We start from the raw sequence: 12,948 nt of genomic DNA, 5'->3' as shown, positions 1-12,948 counted from the left end.
TGTGAGCTTAAATACTTTGTGCGGAAATGGGATGTGTTCAGGGCGTGGTCTTTGTTAATAGAACTTCATTAAACTGTAAACTGGATGTAAACTGATCTCAATCTAAACTGAGCTGGACATAAACTGTGAGCTGGACATAAACTGTGAGCTGGACATAAACTGTGAGCTGGATATAAAGTATGAGCTTGATGATACAGAATAAAAAATGTGTATGTGTACATTATATTCAAGAGTATAAGAGTACTGTTGCCATGAAAAACACTTTTGCTATGTTGAATTACACTGGTCAGATATGGATAATAAATACAGTGTTTCCACTATTGCACAGTAGAAACAATATAAAACACAGTAAAAAATATGTAATTTTGCACAACGAGTAGGGACCAGAGCATGAATAACATTAGTGAAAAACAGATTATGATGAACAACATCAGCACATTGTTATGTTAACTGATGCTGGAGTTAAACAGTCTGACAGCTGTTGGACAGAACCGGCTCTCCTGACCAGTTTATTCAGTCTTTTTCTGTCCTTCTCAGAGCTTCCACAGCCCCAGCAGACCACTACTACTACCACTCCTACATACTCCAACAGACCTCTATCTTCTCAGCAGATGGAGACGACTTTGGCCCTTCCTGTACAGGGCATCAGTGTCGGTGGTCCAGTCCAGTTTGTTGTTGAGGTGGACCCAGGTATTTGTACTTGTCCAAACCCTGGATGTTCACTGGTGTGATCTGTGACACCGTCTTGCAGAAGTCTGTCACCATCTCCTTGGTCCGACTGGTGTTTATGTTCAGGTGATTCATTTCACACCATTCGAGTTGGTGATGACTTTCCTGTATTCCAGTTTGTTCCCCTGTGATACTCGTCCAACAACAGCTGTATCACCTGAGAACTTCTGGAGGTGGCAGCTGGTTGTGTTGTGTCTCTGTGAAGAGGCTTTGTCATGTTTTCATTCTGACAGTTTATTCTCTCAGTGTTTTCCAAAAAGGTCAGAACTCGGTGACACTACCTGAAAATGCTCAGACCGCACTATAAACTACTTGTACAACCACTGAAAACAACAGTACAGTTACACATTGCTGTAGTTAGGGGAGTCAGTGAGTACAAGACGTTTCACGTATTTACTGTAGATGTTCTTTGTAATTCTGCAGCATCGTGCAAAAGAAAATACCCTGCAGTCACTTTTTTAGAACAAACAGAAGAAACAACCTTTTGGTCGAGCTGTGCACAAAGTGAACCATCCAACAGCTCATATTGTATCTGAACAAAGGTAAATCAGACGTTCCTGTCTGTCTGGCCTCATATTTTCATCTACATCACGACGGATATCAGCCCTTACAATACAGCGAGGAAACTATCTCCTGGAGGCGAGTCCACCCTCTGCATGACTCTGCTGTGATGTCATCACATGCTGCATCCACGGCTGCTAGCAGGGCCGTTTGCACATGTGGGCGCCGGTCATAAACCGCCCTCCTCCAGGCAGAGCACTCTGTCAGTTGTTGCACTGAAACATGACAGCGCTTTGAATTTCTTTCAGCCTTATTGTATTGTTTACAATCACCATTGAACAAATGGCCTCTTCTTGCTGCGGGGTAAAAAGGGGCCCTCCTCCACCTCTGCCAGGTTGTCTTTCAGTCCTGTGTGGTGCAGAGTAAAATCACAGCAATGTGAAGTAAACAGAAGATATTATGAGATGGATTACTGACACCTGTTCTCCCTACGAAATGTCTGAATGATTGAATCCACAGCAGATCTTCCAACATTCAGCTGCACCCCCCGACCAGCCTCAGCCATTGTGAGGCCGTGATTGATAACGTGGTCAACAGCTGTAGCCCTAATTTCATTCAATCCAATGTATTCCTCCCTGCATCCTCACCCCTCCTCCAGGATGCTGACCTTCCTCTCTGTGTCACAGACTTGTAGAAATGGTCCACACTCTGTCCTGCTCGGTTCATACATGCTGCCAAATGAGGGTTCCTGGGATTCATCCCTGAGGGACTGTGGCTTCTCATTGGTTACAACTAACAATTCACACACCTCAGTTCACCTGAGATTCAATTTAGGAGACATTTCCAGGAAAAACTGATAAAGAAAGGTTAAAATGTGCTTAACAGAATTTGGTCAGTTCAACAACTTTGTATGTAATGACTGAAGCAATAAAATGAAGACTTTTAGTTTTATTGGGAACGACTGTTCAGCATCCATGAGTGCAGCTCATTTTGACTGACGTGACATCAGCAACTGATAATGTTTAAAACAGCAGAGAGTTGTATGAAAGCAGCTGAAACGTGTCCAAAAACATGTGCAGCTGCTTCAGAGGAAGGAGATGATGTGAACAAATGACTAAATGTTGTGGAGAATTTTCATTCTGATCTGAGAAAAGTTCCAAAACGACTGAGAAAAACTGTAATCTCTCTTCATAGTACACCTCTCAGGCAAGCTACAGCGCCCCCTTCAGGAAAAAGCCACAGTTCAGACTCTCGTCTGTTCAGCATGTTGATTCTATGTGTTTTCAGTCTGAATTCCATCAGACTGTGAACTTTAATTTGTCCACCTCCACCCCCCATAGATAATCTGCTCACACACACACACACACACACACACACACAGTCAGATCTTCATATCCTCTGCAGCTCCACTTCTCTCTTTGTTTTGATGTTACCTGAGGCCTGAACTTTCTTCTCAACTTTACCCAATCACGACGTTGCCTGTGTGAGCACAGCCAATCAGGAGCAGAGGTTCAGTGTCCTTTATGTTTGGTTTCCATGGTGACAAACTTCAGCTCTCTCTGTGGAGCTGGAGATCTCGGATCAGTTTATGACTGAAAACATGATGAAAAATCAGGGCCCAACAGAGGCAGCAAGCTGATTGGTTGCTTTAAGTTCTCGCACCTGGGCAGGTGTTTATTACCACAGGACCAGCTGACAGACCAGCTGACAGACCAGCTGCGCTCTGTAGTTGCTGTACCTTACTTTAGGTTGCCGGTTACTGTAGTTGCTGTAGTCCCTTGTGGTTGTGGTCTGTATTTGTTGTAGATTGCTGGTTGCTGTAGTTGCTGTCATATTTTGCGGTTGCTGTTATAATTTGCTATAGTTGCTGTTTGTTACAGTCCGTTGCGGTTACTGTAGTTGCTGTAGTACCTTGTGGTGCACTCAGTAGTTACTGTAGTTGCTGTAGTTGCTGTAGTACCTTGTAGTTGCACTCAGTAGTTACTGTAGTTGCTGTAGTACCTTGTGGTTGTGGTCTGTATTTGTTGTAGATTGCTGGTTGCTGTAGTTGCTGTCATATTTTGCGGTTGCTGTTATTATTTGCTATAGTTGCTGTTTGTTACAGTCCGTTGCGGTTACTGTAGTTGCTGTAGTACCTTGTAGTTGCACTCAGTAGTTACTGTAGTTGCTGTAGTACCTTGTAGTTGCACTCAGTAGTTGCTGTAGTTGCTGTAGTACCTTGTAGTTGCACTCAGTAGTTGCTGTTGTTGCTGTAGTAACCATGTTTCTCTGTGTTGAAGGACAGATCCTCCTCAGCTTGACGCCTTCATCATGGACAAAGCTCTGCTCGACTACGAAGTTTCCATCGACGCCGACTGTAAACTTGCAACGGTTGGGAAACCATTCGCCATCGAAGGTGAGACGGAGTGTGTGTGTGCCGTTGTATTTCTGTCTTTGTGAGGACACTTTCAGTTTTAGAGACTGAGGACATGTTTGGACAGTGAGGATATATTTTATGTTTCCTGCCTTTGGGTCAACATTGAATGTGTGATTGAGGAAGTTGAGTTTAGACGTTCAGTTGCAGTGGTTAATGTTGTTGACGCAGTGTGTCAGTGTGCACACGTAGCAGCATGTCTGCGTGTGTGTTTCTGGGTTTATCTTCAGTTCACTTGCACTGACTTCTGAGCAATGTTTTTATTGAAACATGTTTCATGAAGTTTCATCATCTCAACCAATCAGATGAGAGCGACCGTCTCCCTGAAGACTCTCTGACAGTTTAACAGTTTAAAGATTCGCTCAGAGCTGTTTCCCCCAACAGAGACTCTGCTGAGAAAATACTGTCAAATACTGTCATACGGCCCAATATCACATCTGTACAGTACACAGCCTTCTATCCTGAGACCCCAGTGTTGTATAAATGTTGACACTACTCCACTACCTCAAGTGTTGTATACACTAATATATACATGCAGAGTACAGTTACTGTGTTATGAATTACAGGCTAGTTCAAAAAGAATATATCAGTTTCACTTTGTTGAAAAAGTCACAGAAAGCACAGAAGTGTTGAGTATGAATGGAAAATTCAATAACTGGACCAGAGGATACACATTAGGATCAAGATGAAGCTTGTTGTCAAGAGTGACACAAAGATTTCTATCTTTGTATTTTTACCTAAATATATAACATAACATAAATATAACAGATTGAATTTACAGAATCAGGCTGTAAAAATAACTTTGGATTCATCAACGTTTGACTGAAGGACGTTTTAACATCTGAAGGGCAAACCTGCAGTTTACCTAGAATCCAGCTGGTCTCTGGCTCAGGTTCACTCACAGCCTCAGTGTCCTCAGAGTTATTTTGCCAACATCTTTCATGTTTTACTACATACATTTAATGTTTGCAGCTCCTTTAAATGCTAATAAATGGTGTCCTAATCATAAAATAATGACTTAATCTGCAGCTCACAATCTTTGTAATCTGGTCAAAAGAGTATTTAGATAGATAGATAGATAGATAGATAGATAGATAGATAGATAGATAGATAGATAGATAGATAGATAGATAGATCCTCCTCCAATCACTGAGCTTCCCTTTCCAACCATCTTGTTGAGCTTGTTAGCGGGTTGCAGGACGTCTCTGGACCTTTTGGAGAGGCCAGCCTGCTGTAGCCTGTCACAAAGGTGCACTCACACGTATTAACAGGAGTGAACCAGCTCCACAGCCTTCAGGTCAGAGGAGGCTCAGTCCGGTGGAAGTCTATGTTTAGTTCTATCTTGCTAAAGTTCAGCTGCAGGTGGTTCAATCTGCACTACCCAACAAAGTCCTCCACCAGGCCTCTGTATTCCTCTTGCTGTTGCCCACTGATACACCCTACAATGGCAGAGTCATGGGAGAACTTCTGCAGGTGGCCTGACTCTGAGTGGTAGCTTTGGTCAGAAGCGTAATGGATAACTGGAAAGACGGAGGACGGTGTTGCTCAATTCAGTTCCTGACATGCAGTTCCTTAACAACTGTGGCCCACTGGCCAGATAATCCCATAGCCAGGAAATAAGTGCAGTGTTCACCTGCAGGGCCCAACATTTTTTTAGGAAACCATTCCAAGAATTTTCTTCCAATTTCATCACTGATAGTGACTCTTTGCACCAGGAAGCTTCATGGCTAAGATCCCAGGAGAGTAAGAAAAACATGTAGTTTCGTAAACTTGAGTGCAAAGTGCATTATGGTAGTCATGTGCTGCTCATTAAGCTATAAAGACTAAGCTATGACATCCTGCCAGACAGCAGAGTGAACGATGGTTTAACAGACTGAGACCTCCATCAATTTTCACTAAGACCACGAAAAACGATTTTGCTGTATGTGTGTAGGAAAAATCAAACGTATGTGCATCGCTAAAAAATTAGTTGCCAGTAAATCCTGGCATTTATACATGCACACAGGACATATTTTCAGAAGAGAGCATTATTTTAATGTTTTTCCTAATTATACTGCTGGATACCCTGTGGATTATACCTTGAGGATCATCTTATCCATAACATCGTATCATAATTTATTTGTTGATTATATTTTGTATTATTGATCTTAATCTGTAAAGTAATTTAAGTTATGAATGTAGTGGATTAAAGTATTTGCCTCTGAAAGGTAGTGGAGTAGAAGCAGAAAGTAGCAGAAAGTAGAAGTACCTCAAAACTGTAGTGGTAGTACAGCTGTCTGTCTCATTCTCGTGGACTGGGAAGGTCTGGAGGGGAGTTTAAATTTGACACAAAGGATGAACTGATCAGATTCTGGTGGTCAAAGGTCACTGCTTATCATTTGTTGTTTTACGACACCTGTTGGTCTGTTGTTTATTCTTTTTATTTGTTGTTTAGTTTACGATATAGGTCTGTTATTTATTGTTTATCATTTGTTGTTTTACGACATGTTGGTCTGTTGTTTATTCTTTTTATTTGTTGATTAGTTTCTGATATAGGTCTGTTATTTATTGTTTATTGTTTGTTGTTTACAGGTTATGGTATTGGCCTGCCTCAGAACTCTCCTCTGACCTCCAACATCTCAGAATTCATCAGCAGGTATAAATCAGAGGGATACATGGACCTGCTGCACGACAAGTGGTACAAAGTGGTTCCCTGTGGGAACCGAGTGTTCGCTGTCACTGAGGTCAGTCTCAGTGGATGCACATGAACATAACTGTGTGTGTGAGTGTTTATAAACAGTGTGTGAGAACACATTCTCATATTTCTCATTGTGACGAAGTTGCCTCCAGTATTTTCTGTCTTGTTTATTGAAAAATGAAAGAAAAATGAAAACGGACAGACGGATGGATATACCACTCCCGGCTGTGTGACGGCTGTCAACAGAGTTGTTGGAGTCACCTGGGGCCAGGTGTGAACAACAGTCATGGGAGGCGCACTGTGAATGTTTGTTAATCTCCTGGGAAGGGATGAAAGGACAGAACTGTAGGTGGAGGATACGTGGTGTCCTTCTCTTCTGTTGATGGATGTCTTCAGCCTCTTTCACCCCTCCTTCAAACTATCTGTCCTCCCTGTCCAAAATATGTACATTGTTGTCCTTGAATGAGTGTCCCTCATCTTTCAGGTAGAGGTTAGATGCTGAGTCTTTACCTGAGGAGTTGACCCCCCATGTGTTTCTTTAATGCTTGTTTAGCTCTCCTGATATACACCTCTGTGCATTCCTCACTGCGTTGGACTGCTTTTATTGTGTTTGGGTGTTTGGTCTTTCAGGTGAACAGTTTTCTTCTTAACGTGTGAAGCACCTGCAGTGCTGCTGTTCCTCCTGGATCTTGTGGCTGTCCAGTTAGGACCCACAACTTTTAAGTGGATCCCTCAGATGTTGGTGCTCCTTCTTTTGGGACCGGGCAGTTGTTGGTACACTATCAGCTCAGTGCTGCAGGTCTGATGACTCCTAACTGATGCACCAGTAGGTGGTGAGAGTCAAAGATTCAGTATTGGTCTGTCTGTTTCCTGTATACTCCAATGTGACACCTGTCCTCTTCAGTACAGCACAGTCCAAAAAGGCCAAGCTATTGTTCCATATATCCTCTTATATGAACTTGATGCTACTCTGCAGTGAGGTGATGTGTTCTGTGAAGGTTTGCACCTCCTTGGGTTTGATTTTGACCTTTGTGCTGTCCACACATCTAAACCAGAGGCTCTGTGTTGTTCCTCTGCTGGACTTCAGAGCTCCACCTCCTACTTATTCCTTGTGGAGGTTAGCCACAATTGAAATACTGGTTGGCCATTGGCATGCTCATGCTTTTGTCTGTCAAACCTCCTGTTGTACTGGAAGTAGGCAGTGTTCAGACTGAAGCCCAGTAGTTCATAAAAATGGGCTGAAGTGGTTTCTATTGTCAAGGGTGTTCTCTTGTAGCAGTCATGTCTTTTTGGTTTCCACTGCTTCCATAATTGGGATGCATGTGAACAATGAGTTCGTATTCACTGTTGTTTCATCTGCTTCCAGTGTCAGTCCTCGTTCCTTGTTCACAAAGCCCATGTAGTTTTGAATTGATAAAGCATGTTGCCAACCAACGGGGCTAAGGTGGTAGATATATGTTGGACAGTGTTTTAGTAACTGGGCCTGAGGGGGGTTCCTTCATCAGGATCAGAATCAGAATCAGAATTGACTTTTGGCCAGGTATGTGTGCACATACAAGGAATTTGTTTAAAAACAGTTTAACAGTTGTACATGTTAAAACTCTTCATTATTGGATGATAAATGTTCAGTCAGTGGAGGTTTTGGTGTCAGAGGGTTAGTGACGCTGTATGGCTGCTAGCTGTTCGTCAGGCTGATGGCTGGAGGGAACAAACTGTTTCTATGTCTGGTTATTTTGGCATTCAGCGATCTGTCGCACCCACCAGAGGGGGGAGGTTTGAACAGGTGGTCTCCAGAATGTGAGGGGTCTACAGTGATGCTTCCTGCCCATTTCCTCAGTCTGGAGTTGTGTCAGTCCTGAATGGAGGACAGGTTGGCGCTAAAGAGTTTCTCAGCAGTCTGTTCTAGTCCTGGTTGGTGGCAGACCCAAACCAGATGATGATGGATGTGCATGGAAGCGACTGGATTATTCCTGTGTAGAGATGGATCAGAAGATGTTGAGGCAGGTTGAACTTCCTGAGTTGATGCAGGAAGTACATCTTTTGTTACGCCCTCTTGATGATTGAGGCTGTTTGAAGTCCACCTTAGGTCCTGGGAGATAGTGGATCCCAGAAACCTGAAAGTTTCCACAGTGGGAACAGCATTGTCCAGGATTGTGATAGAGGGCAGTGTTGAGGGGCTTCAGGAGTTTAACAGACGGGTCTCCTGAGGGGTAGTCGTTGGTGTAGAGGGAGAAGAGCATGAGGGGGAGCACACATCTGTCTGGGCCTGACACCTTCCTGATCTTCTTTCTCTTGAGGAGGTGTAACACATCCTGTTCACAGATCCTGACTGCTGGTGGGGGATCAGTGGAGGGGGTTACGAGTGGTGCAGGGGGTTTGAATGGATGTTTGATGTCTGAGCCAGGGTGGATGATAGGTGTTGATGTGGGTCTATCAAACCTGCAGTAGAATGCATTCAGGTCATTGGCCAGTTCATGGTTCTCAGCTGTGTGTGTGTGTGTGGGGGGGGGGGGGGTCTCCTGTAGTTTGTGATGTCCTGCAGTTTCCTCCACACTGATGAAGGGTTGTTGGCTGAAAAGCTGTCCTCCAGCTCTTTTGTGTAGCACTTCTTTGCTGCTCTGCTCTTCTTCGTCAGTGTGTTTCTGGTTTGTTTATACAGGACTCTGTCCCCGTTTCTGTAGGCCTCCTCATGAGCCTGGCGAAGCTGCCTGAGTTTAGCTGTGAACCAGGTTTATTGTATGCGCAGAAGGTTTTATATGGACCCACACAAGTCCTCACAAAAACTAGTGTTAGATGTCACAGGGTCAGTGAGTTCATCCAGATCTGGTACAGCAGCCTCAGAAACATCCAGTCAGTGCAGTCAAAGCAGGCCTGCAGTCCCAGCTTTGCACCAGTGGTCCATCATTTCACAGTCTCACTTACAGGCTTAGCAGAGAGGATTGACTGAACAGTAATCAGTGAGCCCCAAGGCTGCACAGTGGACAGAGCAACATGTGTCCTTTAAGACTGTGCAGCACTGGTCTAGTGTATTACTGTCCCTTGTGGGACACTTAATGTGCTGTCTGTATTTTGGCAGTTCATTGCTGAGATTTGCTCTGTTGAAGAACAACGAGCAGAGTCTCCTCAGCTCGATGAAAAGTGGAGAAAAGGTCTGACCGGTAGATTTACCGTTGTGAACGGTCCCTCCTGACTGTATTATATCAGAGAGGGACGGCTCAGAGCATGACAAATGAACAAAAACAAAGAAGGACCAGAGGGTGCAGCACCGAGGAGGCGACCGATGGCGCAAATCTTAAGTTGAAGTCATTATGAAATTTGGGAGTCCATACATGTATGGGATGACTCTCCAGGACACATTCAATCCATTCATTGAAAAAGGAGTGAAGGCGACTATTTATCTGAAAATAGAGAAACCATCCCTCAACAGAGGAGGAGGTCACTGGCCACTGTCATTCACACCTGGCCTCAGGTGAGGACAGGAGAACTAACGACCCAACTGATATCAACGGCCGTGATAGTGACCCCATAGAGGTTAAATACCTGGGACTCCCCACCAGCCAGTCAGAACTGAAGAAGCCCCTTGGACGAGAAGAAAAGTGAAGTCCACTGTCCCTTGATTCAACCCTCTTTGGATAACATGACCTGGATTACTAAGAGTCTTCACAAACATGCTGATGTTTGCTTTTATCTGAACGTGTTTCTTACCATAGCCTCTAAATCTGTTTTTCATTTTCTAACAAACTAGAATCTTAATGAACCTCTGCTCGTACGTCTCCACCTGTTGCTTCCTTAAATTCAACAAGTAAAGATGCACTTTGAAAACACAAAGTGACAAATGTGTTTGCTAAAAAAACCTTGTGTTAATAAGGCAGAATGAGTCACATCTGTATGGAAGCACAGTGGACCCACCAGAGAAAATAAAGGGTGACCTTATTTTAGGAAGTGTTTTCTTGTAATTTTGAGTTAATACATCATACTTTTTAGTTCTCTGGTCAATGCAATGCAGTAGATAAAAGTGCAGCTCTGAACATCTGACCCTAAAGGTAGTCTTGTTGTTGACTTCTCAATGGCGTTTGGTGACGGTGAAGTTTTTCTAGAAACGCCTACTTTGTTCCTGTCTCTGCTCTGTCAGACTCTTCAGATGGGGATCAGTCATTTTTCAGGACTTTTCGTGTTGTTGTGTATTGGGGTGGGCGGTGCTTTGCTGACTCTGGCAGGTGAACACGGCTTCTACCAACTCGTCCTGCCGCACATCCGCCGCCGACAGAACCTCAAATACTGGCTGCACACCTCACAGGTGAGACTCAGAGTGTGTTTGTGTGTGTTCACTACAGATTTTTATGTGTCAGATTTGATTTTGAGCCAGATGTTCTGGGGTTACTTTTAAAACACTGTCAGCTTTAGTTTCGAACACATCGGTCCAGCTGCTACGATGGTTTATACTTCTGTCTGAGGCGAACAACACCAGACTCCATTCAGGAATCTGGACTTTCTTCTAATAAACTTACACACCTGGAAAAATTGTGATTATGTTTAATTATGATTAAAATGTCTTCAAAATCAAAATCTAGTAATTGAGAACACATACATAGCCTCATGCATTCCAACCAGTCAGGTTAGAGCCCGCCCTCCCCCCACAGGGGTTCTAAAGAGATGCCAATGAAGAAGTGAGATGTTGAAGATGTTTCAGGTGGTGTTCAAGAGGTTCTGAAGGGTTTCCATGGAGGTGTAGAGGGAAGGGATGTCAGAGCTGACAGCGGATGATGCACCTGTGAAGATGCTACCGTCGTTTCTGTTCACAGGACTAAATCTGATCGGGCTGCTTGTGTGTTTGACAGAAAATCCATCGAGCTCTGAACATGACGTACGAAGACGTGAAGCGGCAACGAGCTGAGAAAGAGAAAAGGTTTGTGTTGTATTTCGTGTCATCTTAACTCCCAGGAGTCATTTAAAATTTTACAAATGAAACACAAATGAAAACATGTTAATTAGAAACAGATCACTGTTTATTTAGTTGTGCGGTTAAGATATTTGATAAAAACTAAAATAAATGAGTTTATTAACGAAGGAAATGACGTGAAAACCTGCACTTACTTGTTCTGGAGCTTTTCACTGAATAACATGGTTGTCAAAAACAGATTGTTATCAGAGTTTCCGAATCAAAGAATGAAGTGTCATCAGACCTTCATGTTCCTCTGTTTCTGTTCAGCTGTAACCTGCAGAAGTCTCAGCCTCCCCCGGGTCCCCCCGCTCCACCAGCACCTGGGGCCTCTGCCAAATGGAACAATGAGACCAGCAAGGATGCGGCCTCCGGAGCTAAGGATGCCCGAGACTTCAAACGAGTCCACTTCAACCTGGAGACCCTCAACACCCGCCGCCTACTTGCTCGCATTGCCACGTCCGATGCCAAGGGAGGCGGGGCCAAATCCGACGGGGAGGGTCCAGCCAAACCGAGGGTGCCAAACAGCAAGCTGTGTGAGAACGGAGGGCCGACAGCTTCATTTGCAAACCTTGTGCTCTCCCTCCCCACTGCATCCTCCTCTTCTTCTTCCTCCTCTGGTCAACCCAATGTCACTGCTCCTCCCCCTGTAGTGGCGGCCCCACCCCCTGCTGCTGTGGCCCTGCCCCAGCCCGGTGAGCTGCAGGAGCTGCAGGAACAGATCGAACAGATGAGGGAGAAGCTGAGGACGGCGCTGGCCAGGAGAGCCGAGATCCAGACTACGCTGACCAAACCCATTGGCATGGTGACAAGCACACCATCTCCAGTTACGACATCAGCAACAACGACAACAACGACAACGGGAGCTACGCCCGCCGTCACCCTGACAACGCCCCTCCCCGCCAACACAAAGTGCGTGACGACCATGACGGACCCACCTCACAAAGTCTTGTCCAAAGTTCGGCCCCTCCACAGCAGACTGACCAATCAGAGGAGGTGATGCTCTCTGTACAAATCACATGACCCTCGGCACACAGCAGCCATTTTCAACTGCTGAGAGGGCAATGTGTGTGTGTGTGTGTGTGTGTGCGCGCGCGTGTGTGTGTGTGTGTGTATTTTTTTTTTTTCTTCAACATGCGAAGGGATGAGACAGTATGGACACAGTATTATTATTATTATTATTATTATGATTATTGTTATTATTGCACAGTGTGACTTCACACAACAACGTCTTTATGTTCGACACTAGCTGTGGAGACCTCACAGTCAACAGGGCATGTGTTGTTGTATAATAAATCAAATCACAAGGTATGAACACATGTCTTTACTAGGTTTATCCAGATTCGGGCTAAATTGATTGATTAGGATAAATTCATGGAATATAATATACTAAGTGAATAATATACTATAATATTCACTGTAGAACCAAAAAAACATAGCATATTAAAGTATGATAATTCATGAATAAACTGATTAACCTCTGAATTTATACCTTCATTGAAAAATTAAAGTTCTTTTAAAGTACAACTTAAGGGGTAGCCGTAATGTAATCCATTGTAAAAATTGATTAATCACTGGGCCCAAATCTTGTCAATCTGTTAAATATCTGAATACTGAATGAGAATGAAATTAAAATCTCAATCATCTACTGAAAATATTTCCTGATGGAAACCAAAATCCATGGACCTT

The 12,948-nt window shown here is 43.9% G+C and overlaps 1 protein-coding gene across 1 annotated transcript in view; it reads left to right on the top strand.

Annotated features, from left to right (window-relative positions):
- The window catches only part of grin3bb (glutamate receptor, ionotropic, N-methyl-D-aspartate 3Bb), a 65,522-nt gene extending 53,263 nt beyond the window's left edge, over positions 1–12,259 (top strand). The window contains exons 5-9 of the mRNA XM_041936036.1: positions 3,510–3,625; positions 6,215–6,366; positions 10,453–10,617; positions 11,159–11,226; positions 11,530–12,259. Of these exons, the coding sequence (XP_041791970.1) occupies positions 3,510–3,625; positions 6,215–6,366; positions 10,453–10,617; positions 11,159–11,226; positions 11,530–12,259 (1,231 nt within the window). The remainder of the gene's footprint in view (positions 1–3,509; positions 3,626–6,214; positions 6,367–10,452; positions 10,618–11,158; positions 11,227–11,529) is intronic.
- Positions 12,260–12,948: the final 689 nt, after the last annotated feature.

This window comes from Chelmon rostratus, chromosome 4, assembly GCF_017976325.1.
Source record: "Chelmon rostratus isolate fCheRos1 chromosome 4, fCheRos1.pri, whole genome shotgun sequence".
NCBI classification, from domain to species: domain Eukaryota; kingdom Metazoa; phylum Chordata; class Actinopteri; order Chaetodontiformes; family Chaetodontidae; genus Chelmon; species Chelmon rostratus.
Note: the sequence above shows the minus strand (reverse complement) of the source record. Positions and strands in the feature narration are given on the sequence as shown.